Raw genomic sequence first — 23,641 nt, 5'->3', positions numbered from 1 at the left:
ACCACCATACAATAAGCAATAAAAAACCAAAACAAAACCCTAGCTGATTTCTTCGACTTAGTTTTGTGGCCTTTTCTTTCAACCCATTTCATTATCTGATTTAGGGAAGCCCAAGTGAGTCTTCTGGACCATCTTCTCCCAACTTCAACCTGGACCTCCCCCTCTGCACTCTTCCCTAACCCTCAAGGAGAAGGGGTTTCTCTCCTTCTCTCTGGGAGGTCTGAGGGACCAGGCCTGTGGGGCTGAGAGATGGGCAGGGGTCAAGTCTTTCTTCCACTCCTCCCATCATTTCTTTCACCTAAGAGAAGGGAACCCCAAAACAAGTCCCCCAATTCCTGGGGTTTATAATCCTGGCCCCCGGTGGAAAGAAGTTGTGAGAAACACAGGTTTTTCCTACCCACCAAGCTGTCTGGTACCAGGATGGGTTTGGAAAACGTATAAAAGAGATTCCAGCTCTGGTCAGTGGGGGCACCGGGCCGGGTTTATTGCACTGCAACAGAGTTTAAATAAGTCCCGGGTGTCCCGAGCCGAGGGGAGGGGAGGGGAGGGTTGGGCAAAGAGAGGAAGGGCAGCGTCAGTGCAGCTGGCGGGCAGAACCCAAATCCTGCAGGCCCGAGAGAGTGGGCTCCCCTTTCTCTGGGGGACTGGGAGGGCCTGCCTTTGGCCAGGCTGAGGTTCCAGATCTGTTGCCATCATGGCCCCTTCAGAGTCCTGGGCAATTCCTGACTTCTCCCGAGTCAGAGGTGGATTGGGCCTCCAGGCCCAGGTGTCCGGTGCAGGTTCAAATGTTGTCCTGAATCTGCCTGGTTAGGTTCTCAATGGCTGAGTCTGGGTCCCAGATCAACCCCAGGCCCCAGGTTCAATCTGGCCCCATGTGAGTTCGGATTCTCCTTAGAGCTGGTTCTGGGCCAGCATCGATCCTTGGTTGGGATCTGTCCTGAGCTGGTCCTGGGCACCATCCACAGTTAGTGTTCCTTATTTGCCCACCGAGGTGGGGGCTGTCCAGAGCTGCCAGGGCTCACTCTCCAGGATCCAGGTTCTTAGCCGGGGCCTCCGGTGGAACTCTGGCAAGGCTGTGGACAGATCTCTGCAGGCTGGAGCTGGTGGCAAGTCCTGGTGGCAAGTCTGGCCCAGAGAACTGGGATTGGATTCCCCAGTTCTGGTTCCAAGTTGTTTTCAGGAAACTCTCTCCAAAATGCAAAGGCTGCAGGGAGGCTAGGCCTCTGTCCCTGGATCTCAGTTCCCCCGTCCGTGGGGAGGGCATGTGTAAACGAGGGTCCTTCACAGTGCATGGGGGTGGGGATCCTCAGCTCCTCACCTCCCGGCTCTGGCCCTTCAAGTATGTCTCTGGGCTGGGAGAGGAGCGTCTCCCTGGCCCTCAGCACCTTCAGGAAGCACCCAGCCCCCTCCCCGTCAGTAGACTGAGGGTGGGGGGACTGAGCCTTCAGGATTGGAGTCTGGGAATAGGCGTCAGGCATCTGAGGTGGCTGGAGGCTTGAGCTGAGCTTTTTCCATGGCGGTGCCATAGGGGAGGGAGCGTTTGAAGAATCCGAGCTAATGATGGGGAAAGGAGGGAGAGTTTAGATACTGGGCTCCCATTTCTCCCCAGACCTTATGCCAAGGGGGAATGAAGAGGACTCTCTAGTGCTTCCAATCTCCCTATCTTGCAAAAGTGGCCTAAATTCAGGCTGTCATGTCTACCTCTCCAAGAGGCCCAATGGGCCAGGAGGGCTAAAGCTGGGGGTGCTTTGGTATAAAGGGATCTTTCATCAGTGCCATAAAAGTGCCCCCAGGTGAGCCAGGAATAGAAAACAGGTTTGAATTCAAGTTCCAAGTCGGACTGCCTAGAATTGGCTGCCTCTGGAGGAGGATTCTGAGGCCACTACTAGGGTCTGACCAATTAGTGACAGCTGCCATGGGTCTTTGGAGGAAGTGACAGCACAAATGCCAAATTTGCCACCTGCTAGGAATAGTGACTTTGCAAGTAGAGGCAAACTTATCCGGTTGATTCAAGAGACTCTAAGATAGGGGCTGAAGAATGAAGGGAAGTATCCTATAGGCAGGGTCAGGATGGGATGCATGTGGCCGGCGCACAGGTGGGGGCATGTGGCTAGATAATTGGTTTGGAGGAAGATGCTTGGGATTGTGCTGGGTCAAGGGCAGAACCTGATGAGAGGGTAGGATGTGTCGGACCTTGTAGAGGATGTAGATGAGCAGACCGAGGAGCAGGAGGCCAATGAGGATGGCGAGGATAATAATCCACAGTGGGACACCGTGGCCGCCTTCTGCCTTGGTCCACTGCACAGCCGTGGCCACCTAGGGAGCAAGGCAGGAGAGGTCACTGAGAAGCCATTAGTCCTTCCCACCTACACTTGGCTCTCACTTGCCACTGGACCGAGACCCACCTCTCACCTCGCATCTTGGGCTAACAGAATTCTGAACTTCAAAATTTAAATTCTTAAAAAGTGCGTTATTGTCACTGACTTTTGGGCCTTCACACTTGCTAGTTTCCTCTCTCCAGAGACTATTCCTTTCCTGAGTGGTTGGCCTGGTAGTTCAGGCCTCAGCTTAAACATCACCTCTTTCAGGAAGCCTTTCCTGACTCTGCAAGACTGTTCAAGTGTCCCTATGATGTGATCCCGTAAGTATCCTGGCCCTCGGCACACTGTATTCTTATTGCCTGTAAGGCCGTGGACTCTAGGAGTAAGATGCCCTGTCCATCAGGCTTATCATTATATCCCTGAAACAGGACATAGTAGATGCTCAATAAATATTTGTTACAATCATAAGGCCATCCCCCATCGACGTCCCCGTCCTAGCGCCAGGCCCAGCACTCTGAGCCCATCTTCCTTGGCCCAGACCTCTGGCCCTGGACCCACCAGAAGTTCCTTTCGGGGAAGCTGCCGAGGCAGGATTCGGTAGGGCATCTTCAGAGCTTCGTACACAGCTTCACACTGCAGGCTAAATGGCTGGTGCTCTCGCTGTGGGGGGAGGAAAGGTGTTCAGGGCAGTCCCCCCACCCCTGTCCTTGGGATCTAGAGGACGTAAGGCTCCCCATGGTCTGGTTCAGGTTCTGATCTTTCTCTATTTGGGGCTCATTCTCTCCTGAATCTCTGTGTCCCTTACCTGAGATAATAAATGTGTAATTGAATAGTTATAACTAAATAATACATATTTAGATGACTGCACGTAAAAAAGAATTTTAAAAATCATTATTAATGTGGGTTAAGCACTAGGACAATACCTGGCCCATAGTGTGCACTTCATAAATGACTGCTCTTTATTTACTACTCTTACAGCTGCTTGTCTCTCCACTGGAGATTCATCTTCCATCTCTTTTTCTATGTCCTCTGCACACGGATCACCCTCCAGCCCTACCACCTTCTTTGAATGGGCCAGGAAAGGGAAGCTGTCACTCTTCTCAGTGTGGCCACTAGGTGGCGCCAAGGACACAGCTCTGTTTAAACAAGGGCAGGAGCGGGGGAATGCCCGAGGACCCTTTCCCAAAGGATGTAGCTAGGACAGTGGGGACAGAGAGGGTCAGAACAGGCAGGCCCAAAGGTGGGGTTAGGGCTGAGGTAGAGCTCCCTTACCTGCAGGAAGGTCTTGGCCCGGACCCGGAAATGCAGTTGCAGACTTCGGCTTTCTTGCCGGTGGAGTGGCCCAAGCTCACAGCGCAGCCTGAAACACTCGGCCTCTGGGCATTTCTGGGGAGAAGGAGGAAGCCTGAACCTGGAATTCTGCCCTTTGAGAACTCAAACAGGTGCTCAGCGCTTGGGCCCAGACCTCATTCCCAGGGCGACTTACCAGGATCTGAGGCCCAGAGGCAGGGCTCTGGCCTGGAGCTTCCCGTCTTTGCAGCCTGTGGTTCTGGGAACCCTCGGGATCCAGCTGGAAGAGGAAAGAGACTGACTGTTAGCTGCCTCTCCCCCTCATTACAGCATCTAAGTCAGCCTGCACGTGGGCCCAGAACAGCTTCAACTTGTTCTTTTATCCATTCGGCTGACCACTTCCAGTGGCACATCACCAAGCCCAGTGTGAAACACGGAAATGAACAAGGCTGGGTCCTTGGTTTACAGGGAAAAGATGTGTAAATAAATACTTAGGTTCCTGTTGCGGCCTTAGGGCCTTTGCATTGGCTGTTCCTTCCTGGAATGCTCTTTCACATCCTTTTCTTTCAGGCCTCCAGGTTTTTTCCCTGATGGGTCAGCCTCCAGTTCCCTTCCCACTCAGAATGTTAGCACTGCGCTTTTATCACTTTTCAATACCTGTTAACCTCTCTCTTTAATTTTTATTGTTTAGTGCCCTCCACTAAAATGTAAGCTCCATGGGAGTGGAGACCTTGGTAATTTTGTTCAGTGCGATATTTCCTGAGCCTATAATAGGGTTCAGTGAAGGCACTCAATTGATTAAATATTATTAATGAGTAAACATAAGGCTCCCCATGATCTGGTTCAGGTTCTGATCCAGGAGGACAGGGAGGCTGTTCCCCTGGGGCCCAGAGGAACAGAACTGGAAGGCTTCCCAGAGGAGGTGGCATGGAGCTGGGCTCTCAGAGTGTGCCAGGGCTGAAATAAGGGGGGAGATTTTAGGCAGAATGACGGAAGTGCAGTGCATAACAGTCGTTTTCCTGCCTAGGGCCTCGAGGTGTCTGTGGCCTTTTCACGCCCTTCCCATGGCCTAAGTCCTAGCTTCAGGCACACCGTCAGCCATACTGCTCTTCCAGGGCCCCCCCCCCCCCACCTCCCCCAAACCTCTCAGCCTTGGTTCCCCGCCCCCCACCCGTCTCCAGGCCTCTCACCTCCAGGTGCTCTGAGTTGGGGGGGTGGCTGGAGGTACAGTTGCTGAGTCCTGTAAACCTGGTCATGTAGAGGAGCTGCTGCCCTTCCAGGCTCTGGGGACAGCTGAGCTCCAGCACGCCCCGGCTAATGGAGCTGGGGCCCCAGTTGATGAGCTGAGGAGAGGAGAGGAGAGCACAGTCATCACGAGAAGGAAGGGAACAATCCTGCTCCATTGAGACCCTGGCTCACCATGGCCCCTACACTCTGCTGCGAGTCTCCTGTCTCAAGAGTTAAAGAGGAGCCCTGCCCTAACCGGTTTGGCTCAGTGGATAGAGCGTCAGCCTGCGGACTCAAGAGTCCCAGGTTCGATTCCGGTCAAGGGCATGTACCTTGGTTGCAGGCACATCCAAAGTAGGGGAAGTGCAGGAGGCAGCTGATCGATGTTTCTCTCTCATCGATGTTTCTAACTCTCTATCCCTCTCCCTTCCTCTCTGTAAAAAATCAATAAAATATATTAAAAAAAAAAAAAAAAAAAAGAGGAGCCCTGTCCAGTTTGGCTCAGTGGATAGAGCGTCGGCCTGCGGACTGAAGGGTCCTGGGTTTGATTCCGGTCAAGGGCATGTACCTTGGCTGCGGGCACATCCCCAGTAGGGGGTGTGCAGGAGGCAGCTGATCGATGTTTCTCTCTCATCCACGTTTCTACCTCTCTATCCCTCTCCCTTCCTCTCTGTAAAAAATCAATGAAATATATATTTTAAAAAAGTTAGTGAGAAAGTTTAAAAAAAAAAAAAGAGTTAAAGAGGAAATCAGTGGGCAGTGATGAAATCCTCTCCAACCAATACCCTTCGAGGTAGCTCCATAATCCCTTCCAAGTCACTCAGCTGGCCTGTCCCTCCTCTCTGTCTCTCCAACTGACCCTGCCCAGGCCTGACAGCACTCCTCCTCCCTCCACGCATCCTTTCCGTCCCTCATTCTGCTCCCAGCCATCTGTCACTCATCCCAGCTCCTCTTTCCCTATCATTCACTGTGGCCCCACCCCTCCTGGTCCTAGTCTTCCCTGCCTCTATCCCTCCTCACCTCATAAACATGGTGGACAGCAGGGCCCAGGTCCCCCTCCTTCTGAGGCTGGTCTGGAGGATGCCAGTCGCTCACTGGGAATAGCACTGCTTCAGGTTTGGAGACACTAAGGAGGAGGGTGGTTTTAGAGGACAGTGGAAGGGACGCTATATGCATACTTTCCTAGAAGTCTCCCCACTCCCAGCGGGGCCCCCTTTCCCCTGGACACTGACCCGTTAAGGGAGACCTGGGCTTGAGCCTCCACCGATAGCCGGAAGGAAACCACTTCGCTCTGTGAGTTGTTGAGGTTCTTGCTGTGGGATGGAGAGACTGAGTTGGTGTTGGAGCCCAGCCAGAGAGGAGTCCGCTGGCACAGGCCCCGCTCCAACATGGCTGCAGCCTGCGCTGCGCCTGCCCCCCCCACCCCCTGCCCCCCCAACCCAGCACCCTACCTGAGGATCTGGAAGTCAAACTGGATCGTTTTCTTCGTGTCCCGGAGGTGAGGAACTGTGAACCGAAGGCCACTCCAGAGCTGCGGGGCGGGCAGGAGGACAGGGAGGCTGTTAGATGGGGCCTTTGTCTTATCCCAACCCCAGCCCTCCTTCCCTGTCCCACAGCACTGCTCTGAGCGGGCTGGCCACTGCCCCCTTAGGTCCTCTCTCCTGCCCCAGACTTACACTGGCTCCTGCCTTCATGGGGTTGCCCAGGTCACACACCAGTAGGCGGCTCTGGTTCACGGCAAAGTAGTCACAGCTCAGGCTGGAGAAGTTCTGGAGGGGGGGCGGGTGTGCAGGTAAGGTTTTGGTGCCCCTCTGGCAGGGCTGCTCCCCAGCCCCCCTGAGAGTCCCGTTCATACCCCTGGGTGTCTGACGAGTCCTGAGTATTCGGCCTCCGGAGGAGCCGTGACCCGAAGCTCAGCCTCATAGGCGCCACCCTCACCCACATTCTGGGCGTGGAAGGTTAGGTTCAGAGCGTTCTTGTCACCCAGGTACACGTGGTTCTGCTCCCTGGAGGGGGCACACAAGGTAAGGGACACTGGAATTAATCTCCAAACCAGGACAGCGATAATGATATAATAACAGACACCATTTACTCAGTTCCAACTCTATGGCAGGCACTAGGCTAGCTGCTTTTTGTAAATTGTTTCATTTACTTCTTCCAAAAGGCTAGGGAAATAGATGCTATTATTCCCACTACACGGGTGAAGAAGCAAACACTCAGAGAATTTGAGTAGCTTCCCAAGGTCACACAGCTAGCTAGTACATCCCTGCGGTACTTTTTCAGGTCCTTCCATGTTTCCTGTGTCCTGCTTCCAGACCATGGCATCTGAAACCCCCGCCTGATGTTCGTCTTCACTTACCCAAACACTTCCAGCTGCAGGTCTGGCACACAGATGTTGTCTTCTCCACAGTCCAGTAAGATCTGAGCCTGGGAAGCAGGGAGGCCATGAGAGAGGGAATTTAGAGTCTCTCCTGGGCTGTAGGTAGGCTCCCCCACTCAGGGTCCTGCCAAAGGTGCCCAGGCCCCTCTCCTCCTGGCTTCCCCCCACCCTGTCCTCACCTTGTCCTCGATGCGGCTCTTGCTCTGGTAATGTAAGACTGGCTGGAGGCCGTGGCTGTCCACGGGGGCTTGTGGGTCCAGGGAGAAGTTGAGGGCAATGTGAATCGGGGAGAGTTTGTCTCGGAACTCTGACTCGTTCTGGGGCAGGGGAGAGGGTTCACAAAGTCAGGGGACAGTGCTTCTCATGTTTCCTTCTGTCTACTCAGGGCCTTCAAGAATTCAGGGGTCCAAACGTGACCGTCTTCATTGCTTGAGAGGCCCTGACAGCCTGGTTCCCAGCTCTGACAGGAGGGTCCCCCTCCTCAGCTCCACCAAAGTCCTGAGCCTTTGCCTGGAACCTCCCAATCTCCCTCGCTTCAGGAAAGGCCCCAGTTCTCTGTGGCCAGCCTCCCCAGGCCCATCCAGACCCTGCCCTGGATGCCATACCCTGAGGTAGATCTTCATCTCTCTGCAGTCCTCCCGGGCCCCATTCTGGATGAGCAGGGTCTGGGTCAGGGTCGCCTGCCTGGAGGCCAGGAACAGTGCGCGCCGTACTCCTCCCTTCTGCTTCTGCCAGTCCAACTGGAGCTCCACCGTGAAGCCTGCAGCCGGGGGTGTGTGTTAGGAGATTCTGCCTCTCCCTCTTCATCTATTCAGGGGGAAGGGCAGTGTCCACGTCCCCAGTCCCTCCACCCCCTCCCAGGGCCCGAGAGATTCAGGGAGTCTCCTTTACCGATGGAATCAGGAACGTGCTTTCCAGAGGCATTGAGGCAGAAGCTAAGGTTGATGCTGGAGGAAGACCAAGGGGAGAGCTGATGCACCCACTGGACAGGGAACCTATGTCCTCTGCCTACCTCCCAGACAGACCCAGACTAGGACACCCCCCCTTGTCCCCTGCTGCAGACCTGGTCTCCCTGCCTTCTCCAAGGCACGGACCGAGGTCACCCAGACTGCTCTCTGCAATCTCCTGGGCCCCAGCTCACCAGGCCACAGGGTTCCCCTCCAAGCTGCAGCTGCGCTCCTCTGGGTTGAACATGGCGGGGAAGATGGTGAGGGAGGCACTGGCAGACACGATGGGGCGACCCCTGCCAAGAGTGGAATTGGGGACAACAGAACTCAGACCCTGTGGAACCTGGGCAAGAAGCTGATGCTCAAGCCCCAGGATCCCCCTATCCTTTGTCCACGTTCCCAACCTCAGCCCCATTGAGGAACTCCCCAGTTCCCACTTCTCCCAGGCTGCCCATCCTGGAGTTCATACCTGTATACCACAGCCTTGTCCACACCAAAGGACCCCACAATCAGATCTGCAAGAAGTCAAGAAACTACCCTTTACAGCAAGCCTCAAAGTAGGATCCTTCCTTTCTAGCCCTTCTAGTTTCATAGCTCAAGGAGGCCGAAGTGAGGGAACATCGCCACCTGGTGGCAGTAGCCCAGAGCTGCACCCAAGGACCTCAGGAAAGTGCAGAGAGGGGTTAAGGGGGCCAGCGACCAGGGAATTCTAAGTGGAACAGGGCCTAGGGAACAACTCACCAGGGTATCCGTTGCCATCCAGGTCTCGGCCTCCTCGAAGGGCAGAGCCAAAGAAGTTTGGAGTGTGGCCGGTTGCCCAGAGGGGCAACAGCACCTGGGAAGGCTTAGAGCCCAGCCCCACTGGGCCCCCAGGGAATACAAACACCACTCCCTGCTGGGCCTCCCCACCAAAGGGAGCCCCAATGGCCACATCTGCAAGACACACAACACACACCAGTCAGCAGGCCCGGATCCAAGAGTTCAAATCTTTACCACCAAAACCCAGGACCCAGGATCCTATTTTTCCCAGCTGTCATCCCCCATATTCTAATTCCTTCAAAGCCTCGAGACCTACACATCTTGGGAAGACACTGGGGGTCTGGGTATCTTAGCCACTCTCTTTCTAAATCCCTTCTGACTCTTGACTCCTCCTCAGCTCTTTGTACTTACCATTGTAGCCATCTTGGTCCAGGTCCCCCAGGGGGGTCAAGGAGCTTCCAAATCGGCCATACTCATCATGGCCAGTAAGGGTGAGGGTGGGTGTGGGCTCCATGCCGGCTGGCTGCTGCAGGTAGATGTAGACCCTGCCTACCTCCTGGAGCCGCCCATCGGCTGTCCGCTCCATGAGCAGGGGTGCTCCCACCAGCAAGTCATCCAGCCTGGGGGCAGGGGAACAATCTAGGCATCCCTGACACCCTGCCTGGCCGCCTCCCCTCCCCAATCCAGTGCCAGGAACTTCCAGGTATCCTGGATCCCAGGGTCCCTCCCACCTGAGCAAGAAGAGCTGAGGTCTTCTGGTCTTAGTGCTCAGCTCTCTCCTTGCCCTAGGCAAAGGGATGTGGGCACAGTGAGGAGAATTCAGGGGAGAAGCCTGGAGAAAAACTCTGCTTGTGTTTTCCTGTCCCCATTCTTCCTTCCTGGGAGGGGCATCGTGGTGTGCCTCTTCCCACTACTCACCCGTCCCCATTGAGGTCTGTTGCAGCTACTGCATAGCCATAGTAGGAGGCCATCTGGGGAGGACAGAGGAGCAGCCTGGGTCAGAACTAGAGGCTCAATCAACAGAATCAACAGGAGCTATGGAGGGAGGTCAGAGACTCCAGGGAGAAGGGGGCTGAGCTTATTGGGTCAGAGCTGGGGCTTGGTGGGCAGAGGGCCCAACTGGGTAGGGGTTGGGGGTGTCCTCACCTGTTCCCCTGAGAAGTTGTAGAGGGATCGAATGTCTGAGCCATTAAGGATGGTGACCTAGGAATGAGGAGAGATGCCCATTGGCCCTGGACTCCCAGCCCCTGGACGGAGGGCAGATATGTACAGACTACCCAAAGGGAGGCATTCCGTGGAGTCAGAGATTACTTGTCCCCTAATTCCCTCTTGAGCTTTGCCCTCACATCCCTATTTCTATGCCAGCAGCTCAGTCCCACAGCAACATTCTTCTTCTCCATATCACTTATCAATGACTGTCAGATCGAATATTTATCTATTGCCCATGCCTACCCACTAGAGTGGGAGATCAATGCAGGCAGGAGCTTGGTCTTGTTCTTTGCTTTCTCCCCAGAGCCTACTAGTAAAGTAGTAGACGCTCAATAATTATGAACTGAATGACCGAATGCACTCTGAGGCTGCACTCATTCTTTATCCTCCAGCCCTCCCAAACCACAACACTCACATCTTCCCAACGTCCCCTCTGAGTGGCTGGCCCTATCAGCCACCAAGTCTTTTGACTTCTTGCTCTCTTCCCCGCTGTCTGGTGAGAGTCCTCTCACAGGACTGCTGGAGAGCCTCCTGCCTGCTTCCCTGCCTCAGGCTCTCTTCCGCTCAGCACCCTTTCCCCACTGCAGCAGGGCCTAGGAGGGACCCCCCCTGGCTTGAAAACCCACAGGAGTGTCCTGGCCAGTGGCTCAGTTGGTTGGAGCATCGTCCCATACAGCAAAAGGTAGTGGGTTCGATCCCCAGTCCAGGCAACCCACTGATGTTTCTCTCTCTCTCTCTCCACCCCTTCCTCTCTCTTTAAAAAGCAATAAACACATATCCTTGGGCGAGGGTTAAAACACACACAGAAAAACCAACCCACAATGGGTCCCTGCAGCCACTACCCAAGCCTGGACTTCTTGGCTGGTTCTGTGAGGCTCTGGATAACTGGCCCCAGCCTGCCTGCTTCTGCTCATCCCTTCCTCCTCCTCCTCCTCCTCCTCCTCCTTCTCCTCTTCCTCCTCCTCCTCAGTCAGCCCAGAATCTGCTAAACAGGCCTGATGTTTTCCTTTCCCCCCATGCCTTTCTTCATGCTCCTGCATAGGATGCTATCGCCTCATCGCCACTGACCCTCACAGGACCGTCTCTGATCCACCCCTACCTGGAAAGAAGGTTATTCCTCTCCCTAAACCAGCTGTGGGCAAACTACGGCCGGATCCGGCCCGTTTGAAATGAATAAAACTAAAAAAAAAAAAAAAAAAAAAAAAAAGACCGTACCCTTTTATGTAATGATGTTTACTTTGAATTTATATTAGTTCACACAAACACTCCATCCATGCTTTTGTTCTGGCCCTCCGGTCCAGTTTAAGAACCCATTGTGGCCCTCGAGTCAAAAAGTTTGCCCACCCCTGCCCTAAACTGATAACCATCGTGCCCATTTCCTGAAACTGACCGTCGTGCAGGGAGAACGCCAACCTTGGAACAAGACAGACCTGCTTTTGGATCGCTATCCAGCCACTTCCTAACAGTGTGACCTTAAACAACTTATGGTAACATCTACCCCCACCGGCTTGAATAGAAATCATGAGTGGACCGTGCCCGACACACTGAGGGGCTCCTGAACAGTAGCTGTCCCTTCGGTGGTAATTATATGTGTCTTATCTTACATAGTTGATCAGAGGCACCTTATGAGATGAGGTGCGATGTCTTATTCATCTTCTTATCTCTTACCTTGCTTTAATGTTAATTGAACAAACTCCTACGGCACTCTTATCTGTAACCTTTTTAAAGCACTTGTCATGGTCTAATAATAACAGCTACCAGTTGTACACTGCTCAACAGTTCACTAAGCACTTTCACATGCGTTACCTCATTTCATCCTTAGAAGAGCCCTGTGAAGTCAGAACTATTATTATCCCATTCTACAGGGAAGGATGAGGCTCAGAGAGGGTAAGCAGGCTCAAGGGTTTACAGAGTGAGGTAGAATATGAATAAATAAAAATAACAGAAGGGTGCATCTAGAGTAAGACCACGAACTTGAACCCAGGTCTGACCCCAGAGCTCGTGTTCTGATCCACGTTTAGAATTCTCACAAACTGCCCTGCATGTTTTTTGTTGTTTTTTAAAAATCTTCACCAGAGGATATTTCCCACTGATTTTTAGAGAGAGTGGAAGGGAGGGGGAGAAACACAGAGAGAGAAACTTTGATGTGAGACACATTGATTGCTTGCCTCCCGCATGCTCCCGGATCAGTGCCAGAATCAAACCCGGGACCCTTTAGCATGGGGTCCACGCTCTATACACTGAGCCAAACCATCTAGGGCACATGTTTTTTTGTCATCAGCCAGCAGCTGGGGGCGGGAGGTTGGGGGAGGGAAGGAAGAGGGGGTCAGGCAGGGTCTTACATAACCGTAGGTGAGGTTCCCTTTTGGCACGCCAGCAACAAAGTCTGCAAAGAGAAGAGAAAGTTGTGGACCAAGGGTGGGAAACAAGGAGTCACAAGAATGGTAAGTGTCTCAGTTCCTGGGTCTCCATCCACCCGCTCCCTTGGCCTGGGGACACACTCACCTTCTGTGTCATCACCACTGAATTCACCCACAGCCACAGAGTAACCTGGGGGACAGGGTGGGTGGGTGGGTATTAGTATTCTTGCTTCGGGGACCCATCTGCCCAGGCCCATCTCCACTCCGTCCCCCACCCCTGCAGGCCTTCACAGTCAGCCTGCACATGACATGTATGACAGCGGGGCTGGTGATGCCCGAGTGGGAAAGAGGAGGCGGGGGAGTGTGAGGACAGGACAGGGGCGCCTGAGGTTGCCCCCTCCTCTCCTCCCGCCTGCTCACTCACCCAGATAGCTGTCGTCGTAGAAGGAACTGGCCTGGCGCGTCTGCAGCTGCCCCTGAACCAGGTTGATGAGGTACTCAGGGTAATAGGACCCTGCAATCTGCTCCTGGGTGGCCGACAGGATCTGGCCTGGGAAGGGGATGAGGAGGAGATGGATGGAGGAGGAGGGGCAGGGAGGAGAGAACTGGGGGTGGGGGTGACTGGGTAGGATTTTGGAATTCTGGTTCAAGGAAGGCAAGCTTGTGCAGGGTGGTGGAGGAGGACACGTAAGTCTCAACAAAGGGAGAGGAGAACTGGGATGGCCAACAGGAGGGGAGATGGTGACCTCAGGCAGGGAGCGGGATGAGAGGCCTGTCCCAGGGCCCTTGGAGTCAGCACGGCAGGACTTACCTTGCCAGAAATAGCTCCCTGGTCCACCCAGCACCACGCGCCCAGTCTGTGGGGGGAAGGAGGCGAGTCTACGTAAGGTCCTGACCCCCCTGTGTCCACCACTCACAGCCACGTCCCTCCCAGGTCACCCTCTCACCTTGGTGAACTCAGCACTGAAGCCACCTTGGCAGTAACCCTGGCCTGCTGCCCAGCTGAAATCTGTGGGGGAGAAGGTGGTGGGAAGGAGGCCCACGCAGATGGGCTGAGCAGGAAAGAAGAGAGATTGGGGAAGGAGGTGGGAGAGGACCCTGAGGAAGGGCCGCCCTGAACCAGACAGTAAGCACGAGACGAACAAGGGCGGGTTTAGCGCCTCCTAGAGAGAAGGCAGACAAGGCGCGGGCCCACTCTTGCCCTACCTGAGCGGCAAGGTGCGTACTCCAGAATCCGGGTGAAGTTGTCTGTGGAGAGGTAGCAGGTGCCCACGGGATCGCTCAGCGGCTCCTTCTCTGTGCGCCAACTGTACAGCGGAGCGCAGGCCTGGGAAGGCCCCGGAGGAGGGAGCCTTAGTTTAGACCAACAGAAACCCTCTCCTCCCTCCAGGCCTGTGTTCCATTGTGCCCGACCACGCCCTACCCTGGCCGCCGCCACCCCAGCCTGCTGGCCCCTCACCAAGATGGAGGAGCCATGGGCGCGAACGGTTGCTCCGAACCACTGAAAGGACTTGTACTCCACAGGCTCCTCCCCCTCTGGGTTGGAGAGGGAGGACTCCAGGATCCGAGAGCCTTGGGGAAGGGAGAGAGGGAGTCATGCAGGTAGTGGGCCACCGAGCCCAGCACAGCCCCTACCCTCAGCTTGGGGGCGCCCAAGCACTTGTAAGCCTAAAGACAGGACTTATTGGGAGGGGAATGACAAAGGGTCTTCAGGCTCTACTTGGTGTAGCCTGACTCACCCCCCCCCCCCCCCCCCCCCCCCCCTGTGCACACACCTGGGGTTTCTGGAGTTGCCTCGCTCTGGTCCAGCTGGACCAAGGATGCTTGCAGTGAGGTGGGGGCAGGAGGTGGTGGGGGAAGAATGGCAACCCTCTGGCTGCACTCCTCTGTCTGTACCTGGGCCGTATCTCTAAGCACCTTGTTCTTTTCTCGATCTTTCTCACATCTTGGGATTGCTGCCCCATGGACCCCTTCTAGCCACCGCCTTCCCCACACCACTGTCTGTGTCCATGGGGTATGGATATATACATCATACAGGACATCCTTTTTTATTCCTCTGATTCTTACCTGTCTTTCAGGTTTAAAAAAAAAAACACCCCATCTGTTTCATGATCTTATCTCCCACCCCCCACTGTCTCCATCTGTTTATGCGCTCCTCTTTTTGTCCCCTCACCCCAGTCTTTATCTCTGAAGCCAGATATAGCTCAGCAGTTCATATCCTTACTCCACCATTTACTAGTCGTGTGACCTTGAGCAAGTTACTTAACCTCTATTTCCTCAGCTATAAAATGGGGATAATAATATCTCATACAGTTGTTGGAAGGATTAAGTGAGTTAATATTTATAAAGTGCTTCTAGCAGTGCTGGGCACAGAGCAAGTGCTCTTGAAGTGTTAGCTGTTATTACTGTTTATCTCTGGTCTCTGTCTGTCTCCCCCCCACCGCCCCCCCCCCCCCCAATCCCTGCATCTACCCTGGGCCTGGAGCTCTTTGAGAGCAGTGGCTAAATCATGCTTCGACCCCCCCGAGGCCCCAGCACAGTGCCTGGCATGCACGATCACTTAGTCAGTGCTTAGTTAAATGAATCAAATAGCCTGTGTGACTCTCCCTGTCTTTGTCTGTGTTACTGGCCTGGCCTCCCCGAGCTGTGGGTGATTTAGGGGAAATGAGAGCCACATGTTTCTGAATCATGCCCGCCCTCCTCGGGCTGGGCTGGACTGGGAACGTGGTGTGAGTGCCACGGGGAGCCGCTGCTTGCTGCACAGAACTGGAGCACCACCATCAGAGCTGGGCGGGCACGTGGCCAGGGAACTGGGCAGGCTCTACCCCTCACTCCAGGCCCCACCCGGGCCCCACCCCCAGTCCCTCCTTGAACTTCCCAGGCCTGCCGAGGAGGTTGGTTACCTTTGCTGTCAAACTCAATAGGGGTGCACGGTGCCAGGCTGGTGCCCCAGGGGCAGAGGTAGACAGCACCACCCTGCAGCACGCCTGGCTGGCTGGTGTTAGCCTTGGGTGCTCCCACCAGCACGCTGACCCTGTGAGGGGAATGGAGAAGCAGTTCAGGGAGGCTCCTAGCCCTTCTTCAGTTTCCCAAGGCAGGAAGGACCCAGGCCTCTGGGCCAGGGGCTGGCTGGGGGTGGGGTGGATGCCCCCTGAGTTGTATTTATATCTCAGAAGATGCCACAGATGCCAGAGGCACAGGCTGGAGTCAGGCGGTCCCCATGTGCCGCTGTCACTAACACAACCCCTCCCCTCCTCCCATCACTCTCTTTCCTCTCCTACCTTCTTCCCCTGCTATTAGAGAGAGAAGGAGCCAGAGTCAGTTCTGGGAAGGAAAAGAGGGGCCAGAGGTTCTGGCCTCAGCGTCTCCATCCCTCTATGGACCTGCCAAGGTTGGATGTGCAGCCTCTGGAAGCCAGGGTCCTCTCACCTAGCCCGTACCCTCTTGTCCCAAGCCAGAGCCTTTCTCTGGGCCAAGACCCAGGCATCCGGCTGCCCTGCTGTCCAGCCGCCCAGCCCTGGGGCGTGTAGGAGGAAAATGTGAGTCTTGGAAATCAGGCAGAAGTGGAGAGAAGAGCTGGATGGTGGTGAAAACAGACCGTTCCCCTGGGCTTGGGCCTGCCTTCTCCTTGGGCTCTGGTGTGGATTTCCCCACTGGGGCTGGGCCTTTATCTCAGCCCCGGAACCCTTTTCCACACACCATCTCTAGGAGTCTGCATTCAGATCCTGCTGTACTGGAGTCTTAGTTCCAGACACCGTCCCTCAGTCCCCGCTGAAACCACGAGGAGAGGGTTGCCTTTGCTGGGGGGCCCATGTAATGGGGTGATCATAGTTAAGGTCCTGGATAATCTTCCCGTCTTTGGCTCTGTCTTTGCCATTTCTTGGTCCCTTGCCTCTGAGGCTTCTGCACAGCAGTCAGCCTTCTCGGCGTTCTCCTCCAGGGTCTCCCATGAGGACTGCATCTGACAACCAGGGCTGGGCCTGGCCCTGGGCCAGTGTCCCTGCAGGCCTTGACCTCTGCTCTCCTCCCATACCTGCCTCTGTTCCGGCTTCTCAACCTCTGATCCTCTGCCCCTCGGACTGCTTGCTCTCTTGGTTTCAATGTTTGAGTTTTCTCTCTCTTGATCTCAGATCTTAGGCTTCTCCATATCTGTTGATTCCTGTCCCCTTTCGGCCTCAGCATTCCCGTACTCACTCTTTCCTGTTATTAGGATGCCTTCTTCAGCCTTTCTTACCAGGAAAGAGCATCCAAGTGGGAGATTATGTTAGAGGTGACAAACGCTGGGTTCGCCTTCCAAGAGGACCGGGTGGAGAAGGAGTGAAAGGGGTGGGGTCCAAGAGAAATAGGGGATGGCAACCACAGAGGAAACAGCTCCAAGGGACTGCAGTGGGGAGTGAGCAGTCCAGAGGATGAGAATGGAGGAGGGAGAGGCCAGGGTCCAGTGGGATGGGGGGGTGCTGAGAGTGCGAGAGTTCCTGGAGTGATGGGGGGTGGGGTGCCAGCCTTAGTTACTGTGGGGACAGGAAATGTTTACTGCCTGTGGCTTCCTGTCCGTTTCCAACCTCTCACTTCTCCGTTTGTCTCCATTTGTCTCCCACCAGCGGGGCCCCACCCTTTTCACTCAGGCACTACATACAGCTGGGGGGTGGGCCATGGGCGGTGACCTGGTCAGTTACCAGGCCCAGGAGGTAAGGCTGGTCGTGGGGAGAGGCTGCGTTGTCCTAGGGCTGGGTGAGGAGAGAGGGGTACCACCCTCCCCTAGCTGGGGCAGCCCCAGAAAAGTTGTGGTACAGGAGGCAGTGAAAAGAGCACTGGACCATCTTGGCTGATGTGGTTTAGCGGTTGAGCATCGACCTATGAACCAGGAGGCCACAGTTTGATTCCTGGTCAGGGCACATGCCCGGGGTTACAGGCTCCATCCTGGGTGAGGTATTCAGGAGGCAGGAGATCAATGAGTCTCTCTCATCATTGATGTTTCTATCTCTTTCTTTCTCCCTCTGCCTTCCTCTCTGAAATCAATAAAAAAAAAATTTTTTTTTAACAAAGAGCACTGGACCAGGAGTCAGCCCTGGATGAGGGGCAGGCACTGGCTCAGTGTGGACTTGGGCCATACTTTCCCCTCTCTCTGGGAGCAGAGGTTATGTCAAAGTCTCGGGGAGCTCTGATAGTCTACTTCAGGGGTGGGCAAACTTTTTGACTCGAGGGCCACAATGGGTTCTTAAACTGGACCGGAGGGCTGGAACAAAAGCATGGATGGAGTGTTTGTGTGAACTAATATAAATTCAAAGTAAACATCATTACATAAAAGGGTACAGTCTTTTTTTTTTTTTTTAGTTTTATTCATTTCAAACGGGCCGGATCCGGCCCGCGGGCCGTAGTTTGCTCATGGCTGGCTTCCAGGAGAACACAAGGCTATGGCTAAGGGACCCGGTTCTCATTCCCATTTTTAAAAAATATATATTTTTATTGATTTCAAAGAGGAAAGAACAGGGAGAGAGATAGGAACATCAATGATGAGAGAGAATCATTGATTGGCTGCCTCCTGCACGCCCCCGACTGGGGATTGAACCTGCAACCTGGGCATGTGCCCTTGACCAGATTCGAACCTGGGACCCTTCAGTCCACAGGCTGATGCTCTATCCATTGAGCCAAACGGGCTAGGGCCCACTCCCAATTTTACAGCACCCCCAGCTCTTGAGGAGGAGCTGAGCTTGAGTTCTCCTGGGATGGCCCGAGAAAGAAGCCTAGAGTTTGTCGGACAGGGTTGGAAGGTGAGAGAGAGACCTTACAAAGATTGTAAAGCCCACAAGCTGATAGGCCAGGGGCATGTGCGTGGCTGTATGAAGGTTCAGCAGACCTGTTGTTGCAGGTAAGCCCACAGACTTCGATCCAGACCTGCCTCCACCACCCATGGCTTGTACTCAAGGGTTCAGTGACCCTTCTAACCCAGTTCCTCCAAGTCAGCCTAATAACTAGTGCCCCTGCCTATGTGCCAAGGGAGACACCTGGTGTCAGGGATGGCACTTCACATAGCTTATCCTATTCTCCCATTTTTAGTTCCTGCTTCCTAAATCCTGGAGCAGTTGGGGCCCCTTAGGGGTACAAGAAGGTAACAATGGAAGGTCCTTGGGCTATTTCCTTTATCTTTTAAAATCCTCACCAAGCCCTAACCGGTTTGGCTCAGCAGATAGAGTGTCGGCCTGGGGACTCAAGGGTCCCAGGTTCGATTCCGGTCAAGGGCATGTACCTTGGTGGCGGGCACATCCCCAGTGGGGAGTGTGCAGGAGGCAGCTGATCGATGTTTCTAATTCTCTATCCCTCTCCCTTCTCTCTATAAAAAATCAATAAAATATATTTTTTAAAAAATCCTCACCAAAAGGACATCTTTTTATCTCTTTTTCAGAAAGAGTGGAAGCAAGGGAGGAGAAGAGGGAGACAGAGAAACATTGATGTGAGAGAGACACATTGATTGGTTGCCTCTAGCATGCACCCCAACCAGGGCCAGGGATCAAACCTGCAACCCAGGCATGTGCCTTTGACTGGGAATCGAACCCAAGACCCTTCGGTGCGTGGGCCAGTGCTCTGTAACCAGTGACCCACACCAGCCAGAAACTCTGGGTTATTTTCAATTTTTCAGAAAGCCTAATGAAAACATGTGTTTACTTGATAAGGCAGCCCAGGCTAATTAAAACCTCAAGTATATTTACTTTTGCTGGAATTATATCAACTCATGTAGAGAGCCTGACTATCTCATATTGGTCACAAGCTCTGATTGGCAGCTATAGATGTCTTCTTGTTCTCACTTCTAGCTGATAAAAAATGAGAAAAAGAATTATTTCTTACTAAATGCAGTTGGGCAGATAAACCCTTCTAAAATATAAAGTTCAAGGGAAGAAACAATTGCCATAATTTATTTTGAAGCCTTAGGACCCTGAAACTCTAGCGTTGGTTCTTGGAGACATGGCTGCCACCACTGGAAGGCACCGCAGAGGGCACCCACGGGTGTGAAGACTTTCTTGTAGAAGCCTCAGGGCTGCCACGGGGAGTTAGGAGCTAGTTTGGTGCTGACACTCCTCATCTTCCACAGTGGTTCTCAACCTTCCTAATGCCACGATCCTTTAATACAGTTCCTCATGTTGTGGTGACCCCCAACCATAAAATTATTTTCATTGCTACTTCATAACTGTAATTTTGCTACTGTTATGAGTCGTAATGTAAATATCTGATATGCGGGATGTATTTTCATTGTTCGCGACCCACAGGTTGAGAACCGCTGCTTTAGAGCAACCTCTTTTCCCTTTTTATATAGAATGTCCTGGTAAGATATCATTTGGATTTTTTAAAAAGAAAAAAACTTTAATTAAAAATACCTGCTGACTGAGTCCCATGTCCTTATTTTACAGATGGGAAAATTAAGCCCCACAAAAGTGAAGTAACATGTCTAAGGTCACTCTGAATCCTTCTCCACATAACCAGAAGCCAGGAATCCTGATTCCTAGGCCAGTGTTCTGGCTTACCCCGTTGCCAATTTATCTCCTCTTCTCTCCACTATCCCCCCAGCCAGGCTTCTGATTAACCAGGATCCTGTTCAATATATGGTTACTGTTTGACTCTGTTGGCCTGACAAGGCCGGGGGCGGAGAGAAGCAAGTGGACCAGGGCCCAGACCCTGCAGGTCCGACAGCAGCCCTGGCCAGGCCAGAGGAGGACACCTAGCTCTGGGTCCTATAGTGTATTCTCAAAGACAATGCCTGGCTGGCGGGGGAGGGAGAGTTGCCTCTACCTATGCCAACTAAGTATCCGAGAGGAATAAAGAGCTGGGCTAAGGCTAGTGCACCTTTTAAGTCTGTGTCCTAGGCCAAGTCACTTTCCCTCCCCAAGCCTTGGATTCTCTAGCCATAAAGTGATGGGTTGCCCTTAAATGGTCCCTGAAACAAACTCTAGTTCTAAACTTCTGTACCTCCTGAAGCTTCAGTATATATATATATATATATATATATATATATATATATATGAAATAAAATGGAGCAATAATGCCTCTTCTGCCTAATGCAAAGATTTTGTAATGATCCAATGAAAAAAGAGATATGAAAGTGCTAAGGAATGTGAGGGACTATTATTACTGAAACTGCTATAAGCAAATATTAAAAGCAAGTAAGAAATGGGGGAAAACTTGGAAAAAGGACTAGACGGTATCTAGGTTAGGAGAGAAGCAGAGACAGAAAAACAGCTACCTCATACAAATCATGCCTGCCAGGTATCGATCACCCTCCACGGACCAGGTGCCTTTTATCTGTATCGTCTCCTTTAGTCCTCAGAACAGCCTCATAAGTTAGGTGTCTGACTTTCATAAGAACACCAGGCTCTAAGGCAGCGGTTCTTAACTTGTGGGTCGCGATCCCTTTGAGGGTCGAATGACCCTTTCACAGGGGTCGCCTCAATACATCCTGCATATCAGATATTTACATTACGATTCAAAACAGTAGCAAAATTACAGTTATGAAGTAGCAACGAAAATAATTTTATGGTTGGGGGTCACCACAACATGAGGAACTGTATTAAAGGGTCGCGGCATTCGGAAGGTTGAAAACCACTGCTCTAAGACCTTAAGGAACAGGCCCCAGGTCACACAGAGAGCAAGTGGTGGGGCCAGGGTGCACACCCAGTTCTGCCTGACTTAAGGCTTGGCCCTTGCCTACCTTGCAGACTCTCTTGTGTTCACCCTGCCCTTTGATGCTGTTTTGGTGTCCAGGGTGAGAGGTGATGCAGAGGGACCAAGAACACAGAGGGTCTCCCTCTCCAGCGATGGCCCCAGGCGGGGGCTATGTTGGTCCCTGGGTGTAGGAGGGGGTGGAAGGTCCAGCTGCAGTGGAAGGGAGGTCACGGGGAGGTGGAATGTGCAGAGTCCCACTCTAAGAGGGCATTGTAAAGAGAAAGTGAGAGGGGGAGGAGTGCGAGCGAGACACCTGGCTCTCTTGGAAGGAAAGATGACAAGAAGGGGGAGGGGGAGGGATGAAAATGCTGGGTCCTGTTGTAGAAGAGGGCTTTAGGGACTGCAGGATCAGGCCAGGGGCCAGGCAGACACCTAGGGAACCGGAAGTATGTGAAAGCCCAGATGTGTGAGAGGAGTCTTTGAAAAGGAAGATGACACTCTTGCTAGGTGTGGGGCAGGGTAAGAGGAAGGTTACCCAGATATGGGGGAGGATCCCCACCTCTCCTTCCCTTCCTCTTCTTGACTCCATTAGGGTTGTGGTAAGCAGCGGTTTAAGGGGGCCTTGGGGGAGGCCAGATCTGGCAGAAGTTCCAGGCGGGGGTGATGCAATGGGGTTTGGGCAAGAGGCCAGGGGCTAGGGTGGGGGCTGGGTGGGGACCTTGAATAGCCCAGAACCAACAGCTAGGGCCTAACTATCTTTTTTCCATCCCCACGTCCTCTAGACAAAAGAGAAACTTTCCCCGTCCCCCCCTCCCCCCACAACTGAATTACCTAGATTAATCCTTTTCTCCAAACATTAAAGAAAATGAGTAGAGATCAGTTAACTGTATCAGGTGTAAAAACAGCTCACCTCCGGCAGAGGTCCTATCAAACCCCGAATGTGGTGGTGGTGGGGGTGGGGGGTGGGAGGGCGGCGTGGGAAGCTCAGAGCCCAGAGAGGCAGGGGAAAGAGGAGCATTGTGGAGGATCAGGAGTCCGGCATCTGGGAGTCCCTGATGCTGCCCAGGCACAGCTACCTTCCCCTCTTCCCAACCCCGGACATTTAAATAAAAGCCCTAGTTCCGATGTTGTCTCAGCTCCAGCTTCGGTTTCCCCATGCCTCCCCATTTTCCAGGCGCGCAGGGTCCGGTCTGAGGGTCGCCCTGCCGAGCTGGGAATGGGGGTCCTCCTCTGAGCCTCCCCCCATCTCTGATGCCCTGTGTCTGTCGCTCCTGGGCCCAGCGAGCCCGCGCCTCTCCAGCTTCCGACCCCAGCCCCAGAATTCCGGTCTCAGTTCAGTTCCAGCCCACAAGCTACAGGAAACCAGCTTTTCTCTTCCTCCCCAGAGCCAGAGGAAGAGGGAAACCGCCCACCCCCCTCATGCGCGCACACACACCCCTCCCGACACATCCGAGCACCGCCCTCGGCGGAGCCCACCCCCAGCCCCGGCGCCCCCAGTGCCAGGGTTCCGGCACTCTCCCCAAGGTCCAGGGTCCCCTCATCAGAACAGAGATGGGGGTGGAGGCGAGCAGGAGACCAAGGAGAAAGGGAAGAGAGCCGCCGTCCCCTCCCGGATCTTTCCCAGCCCGAGTTGAGGGGGGAGGGGAGGAGGAGGTTGGCCCCCCTGTAACCTCTGGGCCCTCTCAGGCTCCGACCCCCCTCTTACTACACACAGTTCATTCTGCTTCGACCAGTTTTCTCTCCGCACAATGGCCCTTGCGGACCTGAGGTCTCCCAGTGCTCGGAAAAGCCCTTCCCGGCCTCCGCGCCCCCTTTGCGCCCGCATCCGCCCGGGTCCCGGCGGCTCACAGGTCTCAACCGGAGACCCTCTGCTCCCGGTCCACGCGCCCGCCTCCCCCTTGGCCCCGAGTCCCCTGTCCAGACTTCTCCAGGTTCCAGCTCCGTGTCCTCTCCCCACCCCGCACATGTCTCTCCACCGATCTCTAACTCCAGGCCCCCTCCACGCCGGCCCCTGTCTCCTCCCTAGTCCCGCGCGGGCCCCCAACTCCAGCCCCAGTCCTTCCAAACTCCGCCTCTCCAACTCAAGCCTTGGTCCCCTCCAGACTTCAGCCGCGCCCCCACTTTCCAGGCGTCCCCCCCACCCCCTCCATCCCGCCGCCAACTCTCCTTACTCACCCGTCTGTTCCCGGCCGGTAAAACTCTACGGAGAAGCCGAAGAAGGAACCGGGGGGCCCCGAGAGCACAGCTGGGGCCTCCGAGTCTAAGTTGAAGCCCCCGACCCTGGGTGTCGGCGGCAGCAGCAGCAGCAGCAGGGGCAGCGGCAGCGGCAGCGGCGCGGATCGGTGCCGGGGGCCCCAGCGTGGCTGCACGGCGTGGAGAGGGGACCCTGGCGTCCGGCTCCCCATAGCGCCCGCTCTCCCCTGTCCTGGGGCCACCGACCCGGAGCCGCTTCCTAAACCTCCCAGAGGCGAATGACTCAACGCGGGGAGGAGTTTG

The 23,641-nt window shown here is 54.3% G+C and overlaps 1 protein-coding gene across 1 annotated transcript; it reads right to left on the bottom strand.

Annotated features, from left to right (window-relative positions):
• Positions 1 to 454: 454 nt before the first annotated feature.
• On the bottom strand, positions 455 to 23,582 carry ITGA5 (integrin subunit alpha 5). Its single transcript, XM_070410072.1, has 30 exons — positions 23,321 to 23,582; positions 15,397 to 15,527; positions 13,953 to 14,065; positions 13,700 to 13,820; positions 13,441 to 13,502; positions 13,305 to 13,350; positions 12,918 to 13,043; positions 12,639 to 12,683; positions 12,476 to 12,519; positions 10,071 to 10,127; positions 9,843 to 9,895; positions 9,336 to 9,544; positions 8,907 to 9,098; positions 8,635 to 8,680; positions 8,360 to 8,461; positions 8,110 to 8,165; positions 7,824 to 7,978; positions 7,398 to 7,535; positions 7,198 to 7,265; positions 6,694 to 6,844; positions 6,515 to 6,607; positions 6,290 to 6,369; positions 6,071 to 6,151; positions 5,859 to 5,964; positions 4,802 to 4,954; positions 3,808 to 3,891; positions 3,594 to 3,707; positions 2,880 to 2,981; positions 2,194 to 2,316; positions 455 to 1,554 (listed from the first exon to the last, which is right to left on the bottom strand). The coding sequence occupies exons 1-30, from the start codon at positions 23,548 to 23,550 to the stop codon at positions 1,471 to 1,473; spliced, it is 3,165 nt and encodes a 1,054-aa protein (XP_070266173.1). The 5' UTR covers positions 23,551 to 23,582; the 3' UTR covers positions 455 to 1,470.
• Between the last annotated feature and the right edge of the window lie 59 nt (positions 23,583 to 23,641).

The sequence above is a fragment of the Myotis yumanensis genome, unplaced genomic scaffold (assembly GCF_028538775.1).
Source record: "Myotis yumanensis isolate MYYU_CA2020_CCGP unplaced genomic scaffold, mMyoYum1.0.hap1 SCAF_3, whole genome shotgun sequence".
Lineage (NCBI taxonomy): Eukaryota > Metazoa > Chordata > Mammalia > Chiroptera > Vespertilionidae > Myotis > Myotis yumanensis.
The sequence above is the reverse complement of the archived record's forward strand: the minus strand, read 5'-3'. Positions and strand labels throughout refer to the sequence as shown.

Coding starts and splice junctions, on each gene's coding strand:
- ITGA5 (XM_070410072.1), bottom strand. CDS start 23,550: ATGGGGAGCCGGACGCCAGGGTCCCCTCTCCACGCCGTGCAGCCACGC. Junction 12,684..12,917: donor CTACGACGACAGCTATCTGG/GTGAGTGAGCAG, acceptor CCTGTCCCCCAG/GTTACTCTGTGGCTGTGGGT. Junction 2,982..3,593: donor GGGCCAAGACCTTCCTGCAG/GTAAGGGAGCTC, acceptor CTCCCCCCACAG/CGAGAGCACCAGCCATTTAG.